Genomic DNA, 26,410 nt, shown 5'->3' on the forward strand with positions numbered 1-26,410 from the left:
CCCCCTCTGTCCCCTCAAATGTGTCACACTGATCATTCTGAGGCACCAGGACCCCCACCCCCCCCAGCCGGAGCTGCACCTCCCCCCCCCTTCTCCTGCCCCCCACCCTGTTCTCTATTGTAAACATCTCACAATTATATGAAGGGAAGGGCCCTCTGCTGGGACACATCACTATAGGGAGAACTAATGGGGTTCTAAGGTTATGGGCCCCTGTAATTCTATTGGGGGATATTGCTGGGAATAATCCTGTATAGAAATGTGTAAGTGCTTAATTCCAGGGTCACTTCCAGCTCAGTCCCTCCCACGAGGAGCCAATGGGAATGTGGGAGGAAGCGAGTGACACAGGGATGAAGGGGAAGAAGAAGAAGGATAAAAATGAGGAGGAGGAGGAGGAGCGGGGGAAGAAGGAGAGAATGGTGAATCTGACACTGGAGATGATCTATCTGCTGACTGGAGAGGTGAGGGGCACTGTGACTGGCACACTGACAAGAGACTGTCTGTCTGTACAAAGGGGGTCTCTCTGCAGCTCAAACACCATTCTCTCTTCCTTTCAATATTTAGCACTACATCCCTAGGAAGAAGTCAGATGATGGGGGGGCCCTGCATGCCCCTGGCTCCGTCATACAGAAGGAAAATAACAAGAATGACAAGAAGATCCTGGAACTCATGTCCAACATCATCCAGCTGCTGACTGGAGAGGTGGGTACAGCGGCCCCTTATTGTTTAGTAACAGTGGATGATAATCCCTTTCTCTGGCTGCACAGATCCTATCTGATCCCCATTGTAAGCAGCAGTCCTGTCCTGCTTTATGGCAGCTGAGATTCTAGCTATCTGTATAACAGAACATTCTGTCCCAGTGGCTGCACAGATCCTATCTGATCCCCATTGTAAGCAGCAGTCCTGTCCTGCTTTATGGCAGCTGAGATTCTAGCTATCTGTATAACAGAACATTCTGTCCCAGTGGCTGCACAGATCCTATCTGATCCCCATTGTAAGTAGCAGTCCTGTCCAGCCCTGATCTTTTAACTCTGTATTGTGTATAACAATGGTAGAACAAACCCAGAATATGCAGTATAACTGCAGTTTAAGTGGGTAACTGTCTCTCAAATACCTTTCTCTAGTATCACACTCATGACAATTGTGTGTGACAGGTTGCCATAAGGACTGATCATGTTTCCATCTATTTTTCCTTGGACGAGTGGGACTATATAAAAGGAAACAAGGACCTTTATGAGGAAGGGATAAAAGAGGAGCCCCAGCAGCTTCACTCACTGGGTGAGTAATGGGTGCTTACTTTCTTGTGTAGTGCATGGAATCTATGAAGAATTTTTTCTCTTAAGAGAGACCTGGGAAATGTAAACTTGGACATCTATTTCTACCCAGTCAAAAACTAGCAGTACAGGCACCAAGCTATCATACTGATTTTTTTTTTTTTTTAAATGTTTTATAAATGGAGACATATTGTTTGACCAACAAGAATGCGGCAGTGCATTATACTACTTTACAGTTAAAAGAAAAACTGGGGTTTCAGATTGATTTATTGAACATTTTTGCAAAAACATTACTAGTCCCGCCCATCTGTTCCACTTTCTGCTGCCTCCTCTCCCAGGCTGTGCAGAAGAGCTGGCGGCATTCAGCACATGGCACTGAAGGATAGGAAGCAGCTAGGCTGGCCTGGTAGGGAACTGATCCCCCTCCTTCTGTGCTTCTTGTAGGGACTGATTGGACACATCCACCGGTCATGTGAAATACAGACAGGAACTGTAGCAGATCTATAGGGGGCTCTAATAAAGGGGCCATTTTTAAAGATAATTTTTTTTAACATTTAACCTTGACGTGACTCAGAGAAAAGAGACAAACAGGCAGACAGATATATGGCTGATCAACCATAAATAGTCTCTCTTTTTCTCTTTAGTAGCCTGTGAATATTAAGATGAGTAATATTACAGAACATATGGAGGTAACATTATGCTGGAATAATTATGGAAATCTCGCAAACACTAAAATTTCTCCAGTGGAACAGCCCCTATGTGCCAATGGGATTAAAAAGGAGGCAGCTTTATGTGAAGGGGGAAACCAATCAGATTGCAGCATTAATCCATTTACAGAACAGATACAGGGAACAGATACACCTACTCCTATCATGGGATGCAAGTTGAATAACAGCTCAGCAGAGGATTATATAGCAAATGCTATCAAAGAGGAAACCTGAGTAGATCTGACTCCTCTTACATTGTTCTCTGAGTCAGACATAAAGGGATAGACAGACACTGCTTTCAGTAGAAATTAAATTTACACATAACTATAAAATATAGTTATAGTATAAAATATTAGAATTATATTTTCTTTCATTATACAAAATAAATGCCACCTGGACAAGTGCATGTTCAAGTGAATCTAAATGGGAATCAGTCGTTCCACTAACATTGTTTATCATTTGCTTTTACAATTTTCCAGATATCTCTCTGTTCATTTGTAAATAACGGTCTCATTTCTTCTCTTTAACAGCCAGTGACTCTAAAGATGAGAGCAATGTTACAGAACATATGGAAGTAACATTAGGCTGTAATAATGATGGAAATCTCACTGAAATGTCTCCAGTCGAACAGTCTCCACCAGCCAATGGGATTAAAGAGGAAGTGACTTCATGGGAAATGGGAAACCAATCAGATTGCAGCATTAATCCATTTACAGAACAGATACAGGGAACAGATACACCTACTCCTATCATGGGATGCAGCCTGAATAACAGCTCGGCAGAGGATTATATATCAGTTGTTATTAAAGAGGAAGAGGCTTCATGGGAAGAAGAAAAGCAACTTGCAGAACAAACACAAGCAACAGACACATCGACTCTCATGGGGCAGAGCCTGAATCGCAGCTTGATCCCCAACGATACATCAGATGCTATTAAGAAAGAATTGGTTTTATGGGAAACTGATCATAATTACAGCAAAATAAATAAAATTAGAAGACCTACACCACAAACAGATAACTTAGCTCCTTTTATGGGCTGCAGCCTGAATAATAACTCACAAGATGATTATGTAACGTTTGTTATTAAGGTGGAATCAGCTTCATGTGCAGAGGGGAACCAATCAGATTGCAGCATTAATCCACTTACAGAACAGATACAGGAAAAAGATCCACCTACTCCTATCATGGGATGTAGCCTGAATAACAGTTTGGCAGAGGATTATATATCGGTTGTTATTAAAGAGGAAGAAGCTGATACACCTATTCCTATCATGCAGTGCAGCCTGGCTAGCATCCCATGTAATAAATCTGATGAAAATGCAGATACATCACCACATAAATCTCACATAACAAAAAATGCATTACAAGTACATAAAAAAAACAGCTGCGTTGTAAGTCATAAGAGAGACTTTGATAGATGTCAAATAACCCACATGGGAGAGAAACCAGTTTCCTGTTCTGAATGTGGGGAATATTTTGCTACTTTATCTGAACTTACTAGCCATCAGCGAACCCACTCAGGGGAGAAACCATTTTCTTGTTCTGAATGTGGGAAATGTTTTTCAAAGCGATCTCAGTTGAATCGTCATCACAGAATTCACACAGGGGAAAAACCGTTCTCCTGTTCTGAATGTGGAAAATGTTTTCCTAAACCATCAGACCTTATTCTTCATCAACGAAGAGCCCACACAGGGGAAAAACCATTTTCTTGCTCTGAATGTGGAAAATGTTTTGCCGACTCGTCAGACCTTATTGTCCATCGGAGAATTCATACAGGGGAGAGACCTTTTTCTTGTTCTGAATGTGGGAAATGTTTTATTAAATCATCGGCACTTGCAAACCATCGGAGGACTCACACAAAAGAGAAACCATATTCTTATTCTGAATGTTTTTTAAATCAATGGTCGCTTGATTGTCATCACAGAACCCACACGGAGGCAAAACCATTCTCTTGTCCTGAGTGTGGGGAATGCTTTGCCACTGCTGCATATTTTACTGTCCATCAACAAACCCACACGGGAGAGAAACCATTTTCTTGTTCTGAATGTGGGAAATGTTTTACTGAATCGTCCGAACTTGCTGTCCATCTCAGAACTCACGCCGGAGTGAAAATGTTTTCCTGTTCTGAATGCGGCAAATTGTATTCAAACCGACGTAGCCTCAGTCGCCATCACAAAACCCACACAGGAGAGAAACCATTCCTTTGCTCTGAGTGTGGGAAATGTTTTGCCACTGCTGGATACTTTACTGTCCATCAACGAACCCACACAGGAGTCAAACCATTTTCTTGTTCTGAATGTGGGAAATGTTTTAGCCATCAATCAAGCCTTAATGTACATAAAAGATCCCACACCGGAGAGAAACCATTTTGTTGTCCTGAGTGTGGGAAATGTTTTGCCTCTTCATCAAAACTTAGTATACATCTGAGAACTCACACAGGAGAGAGACCCTTTTCCTGCTCTGAATGTGGCAAATGTTTTTCAAAACGATCTCACCTTTGTCGCCATCGTAGAACCCACGAAATAATGAAATAATTTTCCTGTTTTGAATGTGGGAAATGTTTTTCCAGCTCATCGGAACTTACTGTCCATCAACAACAAACCAACACAGGGGAGAAAAGCCTTTTTCCTGCTCTGAATGTGGGAAATTGTTTCAACAACAACAACCTTAATCATTATCACAAAACCCAAATAGGAGACCAACTTTTTTCTTGTTCTGAATGTGGGAATTGTTCTGCACATAATCGCAATCTAAGGGGCCGATTCACCAAGGGTCGAATATCGAGGGTTAATTAACCCTCGATATTCGACTAGGAACTAAAATCCTTCGAATATCGAAGTCGAAGGATTTAGCGCAGATAGTTCGATCGAAGGATAATTCCTTCGATCGAACGATTAAATCCTTCGAATCGAACGTTTCGAAGGATTTAAATCCAACGATCGAAGGAATATCCTTCGATCAAAAAAAGTTAGCCAAGCCTATGGGGACCTTCCCCATAGGCTAACATTGACTTCGGTAGCTTTTAGATGGCGAACTAGGCGGTCGAAGATTTTTTTAAAGAGACAGTACTTCGACTATCAAATAGTCGAACGAATTTTACTTCGAATCCTTCGATAGTCGTAGTCGATGGTCGAAGTAGCCCAAAAAAAACTTCGAAATTCGAAGTTTTTTAACTTCGAATCCTTCACTCGAAGTTAGTGAATCGGCCCCTAAATGTACACTTTCGAATTCACGCTGGGGGAAATCTAAATGCTTTTTCTCAGTGTGTGAAATGTTTTGTAAACATTCCTTTCACATCAATTATATCCTATTTGTTTTAAAAATATTTTGCCTTTTCATTAGACTTTCATGTCCATCAAAGAAGAACTCATACATGGGGAAAAAACCTGTAGAAGGAACCCTTTTTTATAGGTAGGGTGCGTAACAGTGGAAGGACCATCTGCCTGTGATCCAAGAAACGTAGAAAACCAGGTCACTGTAGCACACCACAGACTTGATTAGTGCATCAAAGTTGCTTTATTTGCCCCAAAACAAAAGTAGATCCATACAGGGCAATGTTTTGGACCCGCTTGAGAAAGGGCCTTGTATGTATCTACTTTTTCGGGGCCAATAAAGCAACTTTGTTGCACTAGTCTTCAAGTCTGTGGTGTGCTACAGTTTCTGGTTTTCTAATAACTTAAGTCATCTTGTGTGCCAGTGCATTGTACTAGTTTAAAAAAAAACTAATTTTTTGTAATTATTATTAAAGGCAAACCATGCTCTTTTTCTCTTTGTGTACAAATGTTGTCTTTTTATCATTTATAGCAGCTGGTCAACTGCAGAAGATTGTGGGTTAGCCTAGCGCTGGTACAAGGGTGCTTCTAGCAGGTGGTTAACACCACATCATGGTTTAGTCCGAGCGCTGGTGACTACAGGGCTGTGATTGGCTATCCCCCTCTTGCAGGGACTAGGACACGCCCACCCCTGATTAAATTCAACAGAGACTCTGTCTAGCAGATCTATAGGGAGCTTTAATAAAGGCCATTATTTAGGGGCACATTTACCTAGGGTCGAAGTAAAACCTTATCGACTTCGAATATCGAAGTCGAAGGATTTTGCGCTATTCCTACGATCGAAGGAATAATCGTTCTATCAAACGATTAAATCCTTTGAATCGAATCGATTCGAAGGATTTTAATCCATCGATCGAAGGATATTCAGGAAATTGTTAGGAAGCCTATGGGGACCTTCCCCATAGGCTAACATTGGCCTCGGTAGGTTTTAGGTGGCGAACTAGGGGGTCGAAGAAATTTTTAAAGAGACGACTTTGACTATCGAATAGTCTAACGATTTTTAGTTCAAATCGTTCGATTTGAAGGTCGTAGTCGATGGTCGAAGTAGCCATATTCGACCATTCGAAATTCAAACTATTTTTCCCCTATTCCTTCACTCGAACTAAGTAAATGGTCCCCTTAGTGTTAGCCCAAAGTAAAACCAGCTCTGTACTATTCATTATTATTTATATCACATGGGGGGGTCATTTATCCGATATGTTTCCATTAATATGTATTTCTGTAGAGGAGCAACTTTGTGGACTATAAAATAGAGCAGCCCTATGTGCCCTGCTATTGTTAAGAAAGGGGCAACTTATGGTAAGTTATCTTCCCTCTGGCACCTCTTAGAAACTGAGGAGCTTTAATTTCGTATTTAGAATCTAGAATAAATCCCTGTCTCGGCCAACAGATAATATTGTGGGGTTTTTTGGACAAGAAGGGTCATATTCCAATGGATACTAGACTCCCAGGATCAGTTTGGCAGATTTATATCATGTACTGAAACATTTTCCCAAAACCTTTTACAGTGCATAATATAATGGAGACGTACCCATCTGGGAATTACTTGTTAGTTACACATCCTTTTACTGTAAGTAAGTAACTGCAATAAGATATTAAAGGGGATCCGTCACCCAAAAAAATTATTCAAAATCCTATTTTATCACATTAGTCAAGCAAAATGAACTTTAATTACACTATATAAATTATTTGAATCTTGTTTCCTTCAGTCTGGGAATTCATAATTATAACAAGCAGGCAGGAGCCATTTTGTGGACACTGTTATTAAGACAAGTCTTGTATCATCTCAGAATCTTGTTTGTGCACCAGAATGGGGGACCTGATGTCCATCCCTATGTCCTGGCTACACAATTAAATGGTAAAGAGAACTGGGGGAATGTGGGGAGAACAGTGACATGTAGGAAGTGCTGAATGGAAAGTGAAAGTAATTGCCTAAGGCATAGAGGAGGGGCAGACAATATTTGATTGACAGCTGAGATTTTTAAATGAGCTTACAACAGCTATGAATGCTTTAATAAAAAAATAAATTGGAATTTATGTTTAATTTGAAAAGGACTTTTATTATACAGATTTTTGTGTCTGGGTGACGGGTCCACTTTAACAGCTTCTACTGTACCTTTAACATGAATGCCTGGGGTTTACAGTCATCTCAGCTACTGCAAAATCAGCACATAGGATAAGTGAACTAAGGGAATGTAAAATTGATGAGGTTCTATTCTAAGCACTTTTGTCATTTATATTCATTATTTTTTGTCTCATTTTAGGTAATTAAAGAATACATGTATTGTTAATATACATGAATTTTAACCAGGGATGCACCGAATCCAGGATTCGGTTCAGGATTTGGCCAAATCCTTGTGCCCAACCAAATCATAATTTGCATATGTAAATTAGGCGCGGGAAGGGAAATCATGTGACTTTGTCCCAAAATAATAATTTTTTACACTTTTTTCTTTCATAACCCTAATTTGCATATGCAAATTAGGATTCGGTTCGGTATTCGGCCAAATCCCAAATAGTGGATTTGGTGCATCCCTAATTTTAACATTCATTTATATTAACAGTGCATGCATCCTGAAATCCACCAGTATAACAGATAAAAAAAATATATAATTTGAAATGGTAGAATGAATTATTTGCAATGGACAATGTGTAATTTAATAATGATGATGATTAATAATGATTCGGCCTTTTTCAGCAGGATTTGGCCGAATCCTTCTTCCCGGCTGAACCGAATCCTAATTTGCATATGCAAATTAAGGAGGTTGAGGGAAATCGCGTGACTTTTTGACGCAAAACAAGGACGTCTACGATGTTTTTCCCTTCAGTTCGGTATTCTGCCGAATCTTTCACGAAGGATTTGGTGTGATTCGGTGCATCCCTATTTAATAATTAAAACTACATCATAAAAATCATGGCAAAATAACTGCATCGTATGTGATTTATAGACACATCCCTGAAAGCCATCTATTTTTGGAAAGTACACTTTATCTCAAATCCAAAATGGGTAAATGTCTTTCTACCCCCAAACTAACACACAGGAAAGCTTTGATAAAGTTAGTGGCTGTGATAAAATGAAGAGTTTTGAGTCTTTGCAACAGTAAGTGAGTGGACAGCACAGGGGGGCTGTAGAAGAGAAAACAACAGGGGGGCTGTAGAAGAGAAAACAACAGGGGGGCTATTTCCCTCCCCGCCCTTATTTGAATATGCAAATTAGGAATAGGATTTGGTTCTGCCGGGAAGAAGGATTCGGCGGAATCCTGTTGAAAAAGGCCGAATCCTGGATTCGGTGCATCCCTAATATACACACGCGGCATACACACTCAAGAGAAAAACTTTCAAAATATTCATGAATCACATTATTCCGAGGAGACCTCACAGAGTTGTACTTCTAGGAGCTCCTTGTAGATGAAAGGGACGGACCTTAGACAAACAGCCAACTTTCATTTGGCCTGAATAATTATGGCAGGGTCCAATATATTCAGCTGTGCACCTTGCAAAAAGCAGAGAGTGATAGTTCCACGCATAGGCAAAAAATCTATATCAAAGTGCAAATTCAATTAAATATAAAACGTTGCCAGGATGGAGGTTTCAAACTGGAATGTAGTTGAGCAGGCACTCAAAGAACCATTCCTCCACACAGACTTGATAGAATTCAAGTAGATTTATTTGGTTCTATTTAGGCATCGCCTTACACGTTTTGTTTCTCAGCAGATACTTAATCGTAGGCTACATAAACATACACTATACAGCATATTTAAAGGAGACATATAGGATAAATGAAAAAACTAGCGATGCACCGAATCCACTATTTTGGATTCCGCCGAACCTCCAAATCCTTCGTGAAAGATTTGCCCGAATACCGAACCGAATCCAAACCCTAATTTGCATATGCAAATTGCTTCCTTGTTTTGTGACAAAAAGTCATGCAATTTCCCTCCCACTCCTAATTTGCATATGCAAATTCGGATTTGATTCAGCCAGGCAGAAGGCTTCGCCCGAATCCGAATCCTGCTAAAAAAAGGCTGAATCCCAGGCCGAATCCCGAACCGAATCCTGGATTCGGTGCATCCCTAGAAAAAACCCTAATTTTATAGGCAATTATAAGTAATATATAGTGTTGCTTTTACATGGTGTTAAAAATGATTATTATCTTTAAAAATTATTAGAGCTCCCTATAGATGTTCTCTGGTCCCTGTCTGTGTTTCAACTGAGGGGTGGGCGTGTCCCTGGCAGAAGCACAGTAGGAGGGGGACAGCCAATCACAGCCCTGCAGTCACACAAGCACAGACAGGCTTCAGTTCCCTATCAGGTCCTGCTAGCTGCTGATTGGTTCCTGTCCTACAGTGCAGTGAGCTGAGTGCACAGCCTGGGAATTCAGGGAGCAGCAAGTGGAAGAGAACGGAGGGATTATTAGGGTTTTTGCAGAAATATTCAATAAATCAGCCTGAAACACTACTTTTTTAAGCACAATTGTTCTATATCTAAATGAGTATAATGTACTGGTACATTCTTATTTTTTACACAATATGCCTCCTTTAAAGGAACTTCCGCCAGTGGATGCCCAGACATGATTAACAATGCCCAATCATAGAGCAAGATGGAAAGTTGTGCATATTACATCATCATACTGAGCCACAGGTGCCCTCTTGGTACTCCCAATCTGTTGTGAAGACTATGGAACAAACAAAACTTTATAAGAACTCACACAAAATCACATTTCTAATAAAAAATATGCAAAAAAAATATTCCCTGAAAAAAGTCCAAATTAATATTGCAACATGTGTGAAAATGTTTAGTTACATTAGTCTCTGTATTATTCTTAATATTATTAATGTAATTAATGTTCACGTAGTCTTTCTTTCAAGGAGCTACTTGTCTCACCCACATATTGTTGGCCACATTTTTTTTTTTTATATTTGAAATTTTTATTATTGTTTCTTTTTCCCAAATTACAAATAAAACAAAAGAAGATCCACTAAACACAACAACACAAAGAAAAAGGAGAAGAAGAGATATAAAAAAAAAAACCTAAATAAATAATTAAATAGATAAATAAGGGGTGTTGGTGATATCTTAGGGGGCCAAAGCCCGTGTTTTATAAAGTAAAAAGCCCGTGTTTTTTTACCAGTGTATTTATAAGGTGTAGGTGCCTGTGCTTTTGTAAGGCAAGTGCCGCTATTGTTGGCCACATTTTATACAGTCGATCTGGCATATAACACTTCGGGGCCCATTTACTTAGCTAGAGTGAAGGAATAGATGAAAAAAACTTTCGAATGTTTTTTTTGGCTACTTCGACCATCGAATGGGCTACTTCGACCTTCGACTACGAATCAAGCGATTTGAACTAAAAATCGTTAGACTATTCGACCATTCGATAGTCGAAGTACTGTCTCTTTAAAAAAAAACTTCGACCCCCTACTTCGCCACCTAAAACCTACCAAAGTCAATTTTAGCCTATAGGGAAGGTCCCCATAGGCTTTGCTATCTTTTTTTGGTCGAAGAAAAATCGTTCGATCGTTGGATTAAAATCCTTCGAATCGAACGATTCGAAGGATTTAATCATTCGATTGAAGGAATTGCGGTAAATCCTTCGACTTTGAAGTCGAAGGATTTAACTTCGACATTCGAATATCGACGGTTAATTAACCCGCGATATTCAACCATATGTAAATTTGCCCCGTAGTGTATTGTTCCAGGTCTGGACTGTTGTTTACAATAGGCCCTGACATTTCTAGTACCAAACAGGCCCAATACATTGTCACTATCGATGGCATTTTACAACAACCCCTCTGGCATTTGAATCCACAGAGTTCTGTTGTTGTGAGGACCTCAATGAAATAGTATTTGAGTACATGTTGTAACAATATTCACCCCCACCCCCATTCACTGCCTCTGTCATTTTCTAAAGGACGGTGAGTGTTTTGTATATTAATATATTGTGTTCCCACCCATAAAATCGATGCTTTTCATGCCATGAGTTTCATTGTTATTTGCTGTTTGCCAGTTAGTGAAAATCTGCAGTTTGCTTGTTTACACTGAATTCTGTTGTACAGACTTCCCAGTACTGACTGCTTGCATGGGCCTAAAGGGGAGTTACAAATACATTAACTTGATTTACATGTTGATTAAAATCCATATTGCTGTGCTTATCTGCTCATGTAATTGTAGTAAAGTGCAATCATTATTGCTTTGTGATATCTGTTTTTTTCACTAGAACAATAAGGGGCCCATTTACTTAGCTCGAGTGAAGGAATAGAATAAAAAAAACATTGAATTTCAAATTTTTTTTTGGCTACTTCGACCAGTGAATTGGCTACTTCGACCTTCTACTTCGAATCGAACGATTCAAACTAAATCGTTCGAATATTCGATCATTCGATAGTCGAAGTACTGTCTCTTTAAAAAAAACTTTAACCCCCTACTTCGCCAACTAAAACCTACCGAGGTGCAATGTTAGCCTATGGGGAAGGTCCCCATAGGCTTTATAATGTTTTTTTGGACGAAGAAAAATCGTTTTATCGATGGATTAAAATCCTTAGAATCGAACGATTGGAAGGATTTAATCGTTCGATCGAACTATTTGTGGTAAATCCTTCGACTTCGATATTCGAAGTTGAAGGATTTACATTCGGCAGTCGAAAATCAAGGGTTAATTAACCCTCGATATTCGACCATAAGTAAATCTGACCCTAAGAAATATTGAGAACAATGAACAGGTGGGAGAACTGCAAGGAGACCTATAGGGAGAATGATTGGAATTTCAGTGCTCCCCAATATCTTCTGAAGTTCCTACTCCTTCCCACCCTAAAACCCCTCAATTGTGCTGGAGAAGGAAACAATTCAGACTTTTCATTGGGTGAAGTCAAAGACATTCTTTCCATCTTCCTATACCCAAAAACCCAGTTAATCTTTCATGTGCTCTCTGGAATGTCAGATCTGTTTGCAACAAACTCACCGCTATACACGACCATTTCATTGCCAATTCCTTTAACCTACTCGCACTTACTGACACCTGTCTCTCTCCTACTGACACTGCCTTACCTGCTGCCCTGTCCTATGGGGGCTACACCTTACTCATACTTACTCATACTTACTCATACTTACTCATACTTACTCATACTTACTTATACTTACTCATACTTACTCACACATACTCACACTTACTCACACTTACTCATACTTACTCATACTTACTCACACATACTCACACTTACTCATACTTACTCATACTTACTCATACTGACTCATACTGACTCATACTTACTCATACTTACTCATACTTACTCATACTCCTAGACCTGGTAACAGACCTGGAGGTGGGGTGGGTTTGCTTCTCTCTCCCCGCTGTACTTTTAAAGTTCTTCCACCTGTTCCCTCTCTATCATTCTCCTCATTTGAGTCTCACTGCATTAGGCTCTTTTCTCCCATTTCACTCTGCATTGCTCTTATATATCCACCACCAGGACCAACTGCACAATTTCTGGACAACTTTGCTGCCTGGCTTCCTTACTTTCTTTCATCTAACATCCCATCCATCATATTAGGTGACTTTAATATACCCGTTAACAACATTAACAACTCTTCTGTCTCTAAACTTCTTTCACTAACCTCCTCCCTAGGCTTATCTTTGTGCTCAGACTCCCCCTCTCACTCCAACGGTAATGCTCTGGATCTCATATTTACCAGACTCTGTTCAACCTCCAATTTTACTAACTCCCCATTTCCCCTCTCTGATCACAATATGGTCACATTTCAACTCTCACTAACTCCCTCCTCACCCCCTGCTATTCCCCAAACACGTACTTACCGTGACTTGCAAGCTGTAGTCTCATCTCTCTTCTTCCTTTGACTCTCTTCACTCTAATATCTCAGCCATCTCATGTCCTAATGTGGCTACCTCTGTCTTCTATAGTCCTCTCACCACTGCCCTAAATGAGCTGCTCCTATAAAAACTAAACGTTCTAGACCCAAACCACTTCAACCTTGACATACTGCTCATACAAAAGCTCCAAAGACATTCATGTGCACTTGAGCGTCGCTGGCGCAAATCCCGTTCAGAATCAGACTTTTGGAGCTACAAATCTGCCCTGCGCTCCTTTAACACCAGCCTCTTCCAAGCCAAACAAACCTACTTTACTTCACTCATTAACTCCCTTTCTAAAAAACCAGCACAACTTTTCTCCACCTTTAACACTCTCCTTTCCCCTTCTCCACCCCCTCCATGCACATCTGTCTCTGCTCAAGATATTGCTGAGCACTTCAAAAACAAAATTGACACTATCAGAAGGGACATTACACTACTCAACCCCCCTAGACTTCCACCACCCTCCCTCCACACCCCCCAGTCCCTCCTGTGCTCATTCACCCCTGTCACTGATGAGGAATCTCAAAGCTTCTGGCCTCTTCTCACCTTACCACCTGCCGCTTGATCCAATTCCCTCAAAACTTCTCCGAAATACCAATCCTTGTCTAATCAAAGCCTTAATCTTTCGCTCTCAACTGGACTGTTTCCTTCTCAACTAAAACATGCTCTTGTCACCCCCATTCTGAAAAAGCCCTCTCTTGATCCCTCCAATCTTGACAACCTCAGACCTATCTCTCTGCTACCTTTCATCTCTAAACTTCTTGAGCGCCTAGTCTACAACCGACTTACCTCATTCCTCTCTGACAATAACCTGCTGGACCCCCTACAATCTGGTTTTAAGCCACAACACACCACTGTAACTGCTCTGACTCGACTAACTAATGACCTTTTAACCGCTAAAGCCAACAATCATTTCTCACTACTAATACTGCTTGACCTCTCAGCCGCATTTGACACTGTAGATCACCCTCTCCTCCTCCAGTCCCTCCAGTCACTTGGCCTTCGTGACACAGCCCTGTCCTGGTTCTCTTCTTACATCACCAATCGTTCCTTCAGTGTCTCCTACAATGGAGTAGCATCTTCTCCCCTACCTCTTTCTGTTGGAGTTCCTCAAGGCTCTGTCCTGGGACCATTACTATTCTCCCTCTATACTTCCTCCCTTGGCAAATTAATAAATTCGTATGGTTTCCACTACCACCTCTATGCTGACGATACTCAGATCTATCTCTCATCTCCTGATCTCAACCCAGAACTCCTAACTCGCGTCTCCTCCTGCCTGTCCGCTATCTCTACCTGGATGTCGCAACGCTACCTTAAATTAAACCTCTCTAAAACTGAAATGGTTCTCTTTCCTCCAATTAACACCAGTAGCATCCCCGAAGTATCCATCATAGTTAACAATTCCACTATTACCCCCTCTCCCCAGGCCCGGTGCCTTGGGGTTATCCTAGATTCTGCCCTGCCATCCACTCCTCATATCCAGTCACTTATTAAATCATGTCACTTCCACTTAAGGAACATATCCAAAATAGATCATTTATCACCCAAGACGCTGCCAAAATTCTTATTCACTCTCTCATCATATCGCATCTAGACTACTGTAACTCTCTTTTAATTGGCCTCCCCCTCCAGAGACTGTCACCTCTCCAGTCCATAATGAACACTGCTGCGAGGCTCATACACCTCAGCAACCGCTCCTCCTCTGCCTCGCCATTCTGTCAATCCCTGCACTGGCTTCCGTTACCTTTCAGACTCAAATTCAAATTAATGACACTGACATTCAAAGCACTTCACAACTCTGCTCCACCCTACATCTCTGAACTCGTCTCTATATACTCACCCAATCGCTTACTACGCTCCTCTACTGACCTGCTACTCAACTCTTCTCTCATTACCTCCTCACATGCTCACATTCAAGACTTTGCAAGGGCTGCACCCCTCCTCTGGAACTCTCTCCCACGGTCTGTCTGACTTTCTCCCAACCTTTCTGCTTTCAAAAAATCTCTGAAAACGCACTTCTTTCGAGAAGCCTACCCTCACTCTGCTTAACTACCAAACGCAACACCACATACAGTACCACATTTCTCACCCACTTACTTCGATCTTGCCCACTCCCACACCTTGTGTATTACTCCCTTCCCTTTAGACTGTATGCCTATGCATAGGGCCTTCCTCACCTCTTTGTACCTGTATTGATTGTGATGTTTGTTACTCCATATGTTCTATATATGTAATTCACGTGATGTAGTTGTATAATCACATTTACTTTACAGTGCTACGCCATATGTTGGCGCTATATAAATACATAATAATAATAATAATCTTGTGCAGCAAAATGTCTGCCATAGATGCCCCATAAAGGACTTGTGCATTTGAATATTCACCTGAGTTTAATATTTCACTGGCTGCCAACAGTAATGATAGTGTCTCAGGCTCAGAGACAATGTTCTCCTTTGCACTTTCTACATTTGGGGGGGGGGGGTTGCACTTAATCTTTGCACTAATGTCTGCACTTTACACAAGTGTTTGTATAATAAATGTTCAAGTATTTTTTAACCCAGTTTTCATCTCAACTCCTATTTACCCTCCTTGCCTACATGTTTTTATAGTATAATGTTAATGAGTGTTTTTTCCTTCAAACTGTTTTTTTATATAAAAAAATAAAAAAATACAGTTTTAACATTAAAAATGAAACTCCTCTCATTCTGCTCTCAGACTCCTGCACTAAATTGTGCCTTTAAACAAGAGGACAGACATGAATAATAAGCTCAGTCTGAAAGGTCAGAAATGAAGGAAATTAGAACATGTCCCAGAATTCCTTTCACCTTTCCTTCCTTGTTCCAGGAATTCCTCTGCAAGTCCAGTAAAATGTTTCAGACTTAGTGACTGGATGTGGTGATAAGAGACAATGGAGCCGAGGTTAAATACTGAATTCATCAAATCACCTGCAACAGCTTCAACTAGTCAGCTTTAATTGTAACATATTTGTCACTCTGCACACAGCCTGACTAACACATTGGGATTCCTAAGTACCTCACTTATATTTACACTTACACAGCAGTCTGTGAGTTTTCCCTCTGTCCCTAACTCTTTGTCCCTCCCTTGTGTTTCCTAATCCAATCATTCTTCTCTGCTGCTCTCTGTACCGCCCACATTCCACTCCCAGCCAATGAGCAAGTGTCTCAGCTCCTTCCCCCACTTCCTTCCTCACAGCTACAGGAAGCAACAGAGCAGCGAGGGGAAAGGGGTGAGTAAGGGATCGGGGCTGCACTAATGGTGTGAGTAAAGGAGCAGCGTTACCTTGTTGTTCCCAACACATGAGCTGATTATTCCCAGGGACACTTTGTACTGACTCAGTGCAGTTTATGTGGCAGCAGCAGCAGCAGCAGCAGCAGCTCCAACCCAGCCACCATAAGTGAATTCCTGTGCCATTTGGTAGCAAGGACAGCCCTGCAGCCTGAGGGGATGATACAGACTGGAGCTGTAGGCTCATTAAAGGTAGGATTTAGGTAACAGAGGATTGTGGGATTGCTAGTTGAGCCCATGGCCAGACTAGTTATTCTATTCCCTGCTTGGGTCCCTGCCTTTGTGCCACAACCTTCCAGACTGAAGTGTTTGTCAGCTGGACCCATGGGCTGGGGATAATTACACTGATATATAACGGCAGACTGGATTCTACATATTGGATGTGATTTCTGCCCCATTAGGGATGTGAGGGCAGGGGCCATTTTTTTATTCCCATGCACAAGCCAATAGAAAGGCTAGTGGATAATTAAGCCAACCAGTCACTGGTGTGAATAAAATCTGCTTCACATGAGATGTTTTATATTGTAACATGAACAGAATCCTCCCCACTCTGGCACTTTCACTTTGGGCTTGAAAGTAACGGAAGATTTATGGGATTCTGTGAATCTGGGCCCCTGTAATTCTATTGGGGGATATTGCTGGGAATAATCCTGTATAGAAATGTGTAAGTGCTTAATTCCAGGGTCACTTCCAGGTCAGTCCCTCCCACGAGGAGCCAATGGGAATGTGGGAGGAAGCGAGTGACACAGGGATGAAGGGGAAGAAGAAGAAGAAGGATAAAAATGAGGAGGAGGAGGAGCGGGGGAAGAAGGAGAGAATGGTGAATCTGACACTGGAGATGATCTATCTGCTGACTGGAGAGGTGAGGGGCACTGTGACTGGCACACTGACAAGAGACTGTCTGTCTGTACAAAGGGGGTCTCTCTGCAGCTCAAACACCATTCTCTCTTCCTTTCAATATTTAGCACTACATCCCTAGGAAGAAGTCAGATGATGGGGGGGCCCTGCATGCCCCTGGCTCCGTCATACAGAAGGAAAATAACAAGAATGACAAGAAGATCCTGGAACTCATGTCCAACATCATCCAGCTGCTGACTGGAGAGGTGGGTACAGCGGCCCCTTATTGTTTAGTAACAGTGGATGATAATCCCTTTCTCTGGCTGGGGGATGACTGGAACATTGTGTGTGACAGGTTGCCATAAGGACTCATCATGTTTCCATCTATTTTTCCTTGGATGAGTGGGACTATATAAAAGGAAACAAGGACCTTTATGAGGAAGGGATAAAGGAGGAGCCACAGCAGCTCCACTCACTGGGTGAGTAATGGGTGATTTCTGTCATATGCAGAACACAGAATGTATGCAGTATTTTTAATCTTTTTTTTAGAGACACATGGAAAATACCACTTGGTGCATCTACTTATACCCGCAGAGATGCACAGGCATATTGTGTTGAGAAATGCACAGTGCAGGGCTGAAATCTCTGTAGTATCCAAATCAAGTGTATGACTCCCAACATTCCAATTAAAAGAGCCTATAAACTGCACCTAATGTAATTCTTTAATCAAAAAACACTGTATGTAGTAGTTCAGCCATTCAGAAGAAAGGCTGGGTTCAGTCCAGTTGTGCTTACATAGTTAAATCGGGTTGAAAAAAGACAAAGTCCATCAAGTTCAACCCCTCCAAATGAAAACCCAGCCCCATACACACACCCCTCCCTACTGTCACATAAATGATATATACCCATATCTATACTAACTATAGAGTTTAGTATCACAATAGCCTTTGTATTATGTCTGTCCAAGAAATCATCCAAGTCCCTCTTATAGTCATTAACTGAATCATCACCCGGCAGTGCATTCCCCAACCTCACTGTCCTCACTGTGATGAACCCCCTACTCTGTTCCTTTAAATGAAACTTCTTTTCCTCTAGTCTGAAGGGGAGGCCTCTGGTACGTGATTCTCTTTATGGGTAAAAAGGTCCCCTGCTATTTGTCTATAATGTCCTCTAATGTACTTGTAAAGTCTAATCATGTCCCCTCACAAGCGCCTTTTTTCCCCCAGAGAAAACAACCCCAACCTTGTCAGTGTCCCCTCATAATTTAACTCTTCCCTCCCTCTAACCAGTTTAGTTGCACTTAGTCTCTGCACTCTCTCCAGCTCATTTATATCCCTCTTAAGGACTGGAGTCCAAAACTGCCCCCATACTCCAGATGAGGCCTCACCAGGGACCTATAAAGAGACACAATTATGTTTCATCCCTTGAGTTAATGCCCTTTTTTATACAAGAACTTTATTTGCTTTAGTAGCCACAGAATGACACTGCCCAGAATTAGACAACGTGTTATCTACAAAAACCCCAAGATCCTTCTCATTTAAGGAAACTCCCAACACACTGCCATTTAGTGTATAACTTGTATTTATTTATTTAACAGGGTTCTCCAATTAAAAACTATTGTTTGTATAGTGAAGATGCAATTCTAAGCTGCTTTTCAAGACCCAGCAATTGAGGAAATGTTGGTGATTTTATAGTTATGTGTAAATGCTTTTTGAAAAAGTTCAACTACAGTGTTTATATTCTTTGCACTCCAAATTCTGACTCTTGAAACAAGCCAGTTGAATAATGCCGAAACTACACATAACAATATAGTTCTACCAATCAGAGCCACACCACAGGTTTACAGTGTATGGTAAAAAGGCATTCTTTATTAGTCAAAGTGATAGCGTTAAAGTGATGCTGACACTAAAAAACTACTTTTTAAAATATGAATGTACATTACAAGTTACCTATAGGTCATGTTGATAGTTGTTAATTGTTAGTTGAAGTTCCTAAACCTGACTGTGTCCTCGGTTTGTGTTTCAAATGAGGGGTGGGCGTGTCCTAATGGTCCCTGCAAGAAGCACAGTAGGAGGGGGACAGCCAATCACAGCCCTGCAGTCACACAAGCACAGGTAGGCTTCAGTTCCCTATCAGTTCCTGCTAGCTGCTGATTGGTTCCTGTCCTACAGTGCAGTGAGCTGAGAGACGCGGGCTCCCCTGCACTGCCTGGGAGAGGAGGCAGCAGCAAGTGGAACAGATGTTCAGGACTAGTATGGATTTTGCAGACATTTTCAATAAAGTAACCAGAAACACTACTTTTTTTTTAGCACATATTTTTGTTTTTTACATAAGATGTCTCCTTTAAAACACACTATGGTTACACCATAACCCTCCCCATGGTCCCTTTATAATAGTATACTAGTGTGTCATTTGCTGAGTACATTAATTTTAAAAAAAAGTTTCAAATTCCAGTACTATTCATCAGTTTAGCTTATACAGGTGGCTTTAAACTACCCAAAATGTTTTGGTTAATTGTTCCCTATGGGACGCTTAGAAGGGAATCCTCCCATAGTGTCCGGACATCAAAAGGTTTCCTGTATCAAACGAAAATCAAATAACCATCTAATTATCAGTGATATTGGCCCAGTATAATATGTACAGAATGAACACTAGTTCAGCTGGATCACTTGATCATATGTTCCACAATCCATACACTTGTGCTGGTGTAATGTAACCAATATCCTGCTCATGTTTCACACCCGACTGGCCCTTCTATGGGGACATAAGTGCAATTGCGCATATTTATTTTTAAATAGAGTATCACATCACTACTATGGAAGCTACAAAGCTGCAGATTTCTACATGCAACAAGCCAATGGCAAAACAACTTTCTGTTTTACAATTATAACTGAAATAGAATGGAGTAGAATTGAAGTCCTATGCTGGACTAGAGTGTATTAAGGCAAAACATCCCATTTTACAGAACCACAAAATACAACCCGCTCTGCTGTAGGTCGGCAGTCACCAAAACTGTCCTGCCAGAGATCCTGAAAAGTTTAACATAGAAATAACATCTACTGGAGAAGTATAAGGAAAAATAACAAAGGCAGCTCATATGTTAAGTTGTGTGATTTCTGTCCTGCTGCAAAAGATGGAGTGTACAAGTCGTACTTCTCAAGTCATGGGACCCAACAAATGTCTCCATATGGCTCAGTTGCCTTTCTGTGTTCATATATCACAGTCATACAACTGAGATATCATCATAAGCCCTGTAAGATAATTACATCTAGATAAGTCAAAAAGACGAGTGCAACTTAATTAGAAACTACATATAAATCAATAAAGCCCGTAATTCCATGTCTTCATTAAGACTTCTCAGTGCTTCTGTTGTCAATTACAGGATCCATCTAGATTCTTATTGTAAGAGTACCCTAGACACATCATCACCCCTTATCCCTCATTTCAAGGAGAACTAAACCCCTTCGGGCACTAAAATCCCTCCCCCCTGGCCTACCCCCCCCCAGGGGCAAATGCCCCTAAGTATTTGCCAGTTCAGCTCTACTGCGCATGTGCCGAAAGTCACAATGTTTTCCAATTTCTTTTTTCGGAAACTTTGTGACTTTCGGCGCATGCGCAGTAGAACTGAACCGGCAAGTGCTCCTACTGCGCATTTACCGCCAAACGCCGGGCAATACAGGAAGAAGACCGCACGGGAGAAGAGGGCGCCTGTGAACTCCATGCACAGGACCTGCGGCGAGGGTTAAGTAGCAAATTAGGGGCATTTCCCCGGGGGGGGAGGTAGGCCAGGGGGGAGGAGGGAGGGGGGCAACACAGGGGAGAGATTTTAGCGCCTGAAGGGGTATAGTCAGTATAGTTATAAATTCCTGGCATAGCAATTCCGGACCATCCTGTGATATCAAATGCCATCGATATAACAGGCTAGGGCTGGGCTGTCCAGGCACCCCAAGGAACCCGGCCAGCCACGTCGCCCCCCCTCCACCGCTCGCATGTACATGCATGCTGACTGGCCATGTCACCCCCTTACCTACACACACCTCACATGCATGCTCGCAAACGAGCAAAGCACAGGCCGGCCCCCAATTTTGCGCCCTAGGCACATACTACTCTGTCTACCCCTGTAACAGGCTCCAATAAGAAAATGGTGTGTATACTGTGAAAGAGACTAGGGATGGGTGATTCTTGTTTTGCAGCAAAAATGACGCCCATAGACTTGTATGGCATTGTGCAAAAAAAAAAAAAGACGCGCATCAAAAAAATTTCACCTCGGGACTTTTTTTTTTGACGCCCATAGACTTTAATGGGCGTCAGCGACATTAAGCCAGCGGCAAATTTTTGATGAAACGGGTCACATTCGCCCATCCCTAAAAGAGACCCATGAAACACAGATTACCTCTCCCACCTCCCCTAAAATACATTAGTATTAGTGCGTGTGCAGGCCACACCCATTTCTGTACCTCTTAATTAGAAAAACATCCCTGAAAACCAAAAATTTATGGTTACGTTTAAATTCCAATGACTGATGGACAAACTTATTAAATTCCTCACCCATGGGTGTATACCACAGCCTCCATCCCATAAGAGTGTGGAATGCTAATAATAACAAATCTGAAGTATCTCACACATAAGTTTGTAAACACTCGACTAGATGGTTTTAGGTAAATATCTACAAATTTAGATGACTGATCTGTGAATCCATTTATGCCTGAAACAATAGGCTGTCCGGTTGGCTTGTTGAGTCTCTTGTGCACTTTTGGGAGCAAATAAAAAGTAGGTACACTTGGTTGCACAATACAAAGATAATCCAAATTGTGTTTTGTGATCAGTCCCATAATCATAAGCCTTTTTTTTTTTTTTAATTTTTAAAGAAGTTCTCCTTAAATTCAGGTAAAGGGTTCCCCAGCAGTTGCTTGTAAGTGATGCCATTGTGTAACTGTCTTTCTGCCTCCTTGATAGAACCATCTGGGGCCTCCTTTATCTGATTGATTTAATTCCACATTTTCCCATTTTTAAACTTCTGTAAAGCCTGCTATTCATCCCTAGTTAAATGATATCTTCGAGGTTTAAGTGCAAATCTTCTATTCTATCTGTGTAGCTGGGTATATCTTGAGAGATGGTGTGAATGTAAAAGAGGGTTTAAATTCCATTAATTTAAAACCATATGAGGTCTCCAATTGCCCCTCTCTCTCTCTGTTAAGACTATGCAAATCACTTAGTGCCTGTTGTTCAGCTTCAGATCATTCAAGTAGCAACTTGTGTAAAAACAAAAATAATATGACTTAAGTTTTATCCAAATGGGCCATAGGACAGAAAGATAATCCCTTTGTTAATACATCATTTTGTACCTATGTAAGTAGGTGTGTAGGTTAATAACACTTTCACCCTCAATCTCTTTTGCTTTCTGTGCCATGGTCTCCCCTGGTGGCTCTGTACATTCCACTTCATTAGGAAACAATTTCCCACTATCTCTCCTCTGTCTGAGTTCTCTATGCAAATCCTTCTCTTCCATCACTTTCTCCATTGAAGTCTTCTCTTGAAGCTCAGATCTGCTTAAAAACTTGCAGACGATGAAGAGAAAATGTCATGTATGTGTTAGTGTGCATAAATACTATGAGTATACAAATATGGGTGTTTAAGTGAAAATGTACTGTAAGTGAGTGGAGTAAGTTTTTCTTCTCTTTCTTTTTTCAGATATATAACAGATCAACCATAAATAATAGTTTTGATTCTTCTCTTTAGATGAGAATAATGTTACAGAACATATGGAAACAACATTATGCTGTAATAATGATGGGAATCTCACAAACCCTGACATTTCTCCTGTGGAACAGTCTCCACCAGCCAATGGGATTAAAGTGGAAGAGGCTTCATGTGAAGAGAGAAACCAATCAAACTGCAACATTAATCCACTTACAGAACAGATACAGGGAACAGACACACTTATTCCTATTTTGAGATGCAAGTTAAATAACAGCTTGGCAGATAATTATAAATTCGTTTTTGTTAAAGAAGAAGCGGCTTCAGGTGAAAGAGGAAAAGCACCTTGCAGAACAAACACAAGCTACAGACACATCAACTCTCATAGAACAGAGCCAGAATAGCAGCTGGTTTACTAGGGATGCATCAGATGATATTAAAGAAAAACTGAGTTCATGTGATATTGACCATAATTATTGCAAAATAAATACAGACCGCACACTGGGAACATACAAATCAAATCCTATCATGGGCTGCAGTCTGAATAACTCAGAAGAACTGGCCTCATCTGAAGAAGATCACCATCTTTCAGATCAAACACAAGGATCAAATACATTGACTGTCATGGGGTGGAGTCTTGATAACAGCACATCAGGGCAGATACAGGGAACAGATACACCTACTCCTATAATGGGATCCAGCCCTGTAAAAATGAATGGCAATAAATATGAAAATGCTATTCCATCCCTCCATAAACCTCGCATGCCAATAAATACATTATTTGATAACCATAAAAGAACCCACACTGAAGAGAAACCTTATTCTTGTTCTGTTTGTGGGAAATGTTTTTCAAACCAATCTCGCTTTAAAGAACATCAGAGAACCCACATGGGAGAGAAACCTTTTTCGTGTTCTGAATGTGGGAAATGTTTTTCTACTTCATATATACTTACTGTCCACAGACGGACCCACACAGGAGAGAAACCTTTTTCTTGTTCTGAATGTGGGAAATGTTTTCCCACTTCTTCACGACTTACTGTCCACAGACGGACCCACACAGGAGAGAAACCATTTTCTTGTGACAAATGTGGAAAATATTTTGCTTCTTCATCACAACTTACTGTACATGGACGAAGCCACACAGGAGGGAAACCTTTTTCTTGTTCCGAATGTGGGAAATGTTTTGTCACTTCATCAAAACTGACTGCCCATAGACGAATCCACACAGGAGAGAAGCCTTTTTCTTGTTCTGAATGTGGAAAATGTTTTGCAGACCGGCCTCGCCTTATAGAACATTACAGAATCCACACAGGAGAGAAACCTTTTTCTTGTTCTGAATGTGGGAAATGTTTTCCCACTTCTTCACAACTTACTGTCCACAGACGGTCCCACACAGGAGAGAAACCATTTTCTTGTTCTGAATGTGGGAAATGTTTTCCCACTTCTTCACAACTTACTGTCCACAGACGGTCCCACACAGGAGAGAAACCATTTTTTTGTGACAAATGTGGAAAATATTTTGCTTCTTCATCACAACTTACTGTCCATGGACGAAGCCACACAGGAGGGAAACCTTTTTCTTGTTCTGAATGTGGGAAATGTTTTGTCACTTCATCAAAACTGACTGCCCATAGACGAATCCACACAGGAGAGAAACCTTTTTCTTGTTCTGAAAGTGGAAAATGTTTTGCAGACCGGCCTCACCTTATAGAACATCACAAAATCTGTGGAAGAAACCACAAAGCAGGGAAACCTTTTTCTTGTTCCGAATGTGGGAAATGTTTTGTCACTTCATCAAAACTGATTGCCCATAGACGAATCCACACAGGAGAGAAAAATTTTTCTTGTTCTGAATGTGGAAAATGTTTTGCAGACCGGCCTCACCTTATAGAACATCACAGAATCCACACAGGAGAGAAACCTTTTTATTGTTTAGAGTGTGGGAAATGTTTCTCCTCTTCATCAGGACTTCAGAGTCATCAACAACATATCCACAGCGGAGAGAAACCTTTTTCTTGTTCTGAATGTGGGAAAAGCTTTGTCACTTCATCAGACCTTACTGTCCATCAACGACGAATCCACACCGGAGAGAAACCTTTTTCTTGTTCTGAATGTGGCAAAAGCTTTGCCACTTCATCACAACATACTGCCCATCGACGACGAATGCACACAGCCGAGAAACCTCTTTCTTGTTCAGAATGTGGGAAATGTTTTTCATATCAAGTAGACCTTAAAAATCATCACAGAACCCACACGGGAGAGAAACCTTTTTCTTGTACTGAATGTGGGAAATGTTTTTCATATCAAACAGACCTCAAAAATCATCACAGAACCCACACGGGAGAAAAACCCTTTTCTTGTTCTGAATGTGGGAAATGTTTTACACATCGCAATAGTCTAAAAATGCACTTTCAGATTCACACACGTGTTAAACCATAATTGTATTGTCATTGTGTGAAATGTTTTACAAATCAGGCATCAGGCAAACATCAATTATATCTTAATATGCAATTTCAAATTGTTTTGCCACTTCATCTGATCTGTTTACATGCAATAAATCCACACAGGGGAGAACCTATTTTAATGTTCTGAATGTGGGAAATGTTTTGCAATTAACCATAGTCTAATGAGCAGATTTATCAAACTTCTAATTTCGAATTGATGTTAATGTTTTTTTTCTCTAATAAATTTGAATATACTCGAATGGAAGGATATTTAAGAATATATTTGAATGTCTAATTTTTGATCGAATAGAAAAAAACCTCGAATTTCAGAAAGGCAATTAAACATCTTCTTATCGTAATATGTATTGTATTTGAGAAACAACTTTATGTACAATATAATTTCTCCATAGGACAATCCTTAGACCTTTACTGTTAAGCTGAAGACTCTGGAGCTTGAAGGACACTGGTCATTGCAAAGACAGTTGTACTGTAAGTGTAACGGTCAGCACCCAACACCAGAACAAATGCCAAGCACCCTGGTCTCGGCTCGTGCTTCACCTGTAGTGTGACTGCCTTTGGCCTCGGGAGGAGCCCTCAGCTACTTGGATGCCACCAGGACTTAAACAAGAGGTGCAAGGCTATAGGTTCTGGATAGGCAAAGGGGCACGACTGTAAAGCAAAGTCTTTGGGCAGAAGGTCATAGTACAAGGCGTTAGGCAATAGAGTAGTCAGATCAGGCCGGGTCGAGGCAGGCAGAGAATAAGCGTAGTCAGGCAGGCAGGGGTCAAACCAGGTAGTCAATCAGAAAGGATTTAGCAGAAGAGGTAGTCGGTATTCAGGCAAGGGTCAAGATCCAGAGGTCAGAATAGTCAAAAAGCCAGGCAGGGGTCACAACAGGAATCAAAACAGGTTCAGGCAGATTTAGCATAAAGCTCAGAAGCACCAGGAAC

The 26,410-nt window shown here is 41.1% G+C and overlaps 3 protein-coding genes and 1 non-coding gene across 10 annotated transcripts in view; 3 read left to right on the forward strand and 1 right to left on the reverse strand.

The window, feature by feature from the left end:
* Nucleotides 1-26,410, reverse strand: part of XB5772961.L (Gastrula zinc finger protein XlCGF53.1 L homeolog) — a 579,535-nt gene that overhangs the window by 165,468 nt on the left and 387,657 nt on the right. The gene's annotated exons all lie outside the window — the stretch shown is intronic.
* LOC108704311 (oocyte zinc finger protein XlCOF22-like) overlaps nucleotides 1-26,410 on the forward strand; it is a 167,487-nt gene that overhangs the window by 972 nt on the left and 140,105 nt on the right. The gene's annotated exons all lie outside the window — the stretch shown is intronic.
* Nucleotides 647-25,740, forward strand: LOC108704255 (oocyte zinc finger protein XlCOF7.1-like). The gene is made up of 4 exons (XM_041578973.1): nucleotides 647-699; nucleotides 1,152-1,275; nucleotides 2,509-4,508; nucleotides 23,290-25,740. The coding sequence occupies exons 1-4, from the start codon at nucleotides 667-669 to the stop codon at nucleotides 25,453-25,455; spliced, it is 4,323 nt and encodes a 1,440-aa protein (XP_041434907.1). The 5' UTR covers nucleotides 647-666; the 3' UTR covers nucleotides 25,456-25,740.
* Nucleotides 17,527-22,979, forward strand: LOC108704199. 2 transcript variants are annotated; one of them, XR_005964774.1, is made up of 3 exons: nucleotides 17,527-17,585; nucleotides 17,675-17,798; nucleotides 19,491-22,979. It is a non-coding gene; the product is annotated as an uncharacterized LOC108704199 (transcript). The 2 variants fall into 2 exon arrangements; XR_005964775.1 differs by lacking the exon at nucleotides 19,491-22,979 and adding an exon at nucleotides 18,917-19,326.

This window comes from Xenopus laevis, chromosome 9_10S (genome assembly GCF_017654675.1).
Source record: "Xenopus laevis strain J_2021 chromosome 9_10S, Xenopus_laevis_v10.1, whole genome shotgun sequence".
In the NCBI taxonomy this organism is placed as follows: Eukaryota; Metazoa; Chordata; class Amphibia; order Anura; family Pipidae; genus Xenopus; species Xenopus laevis.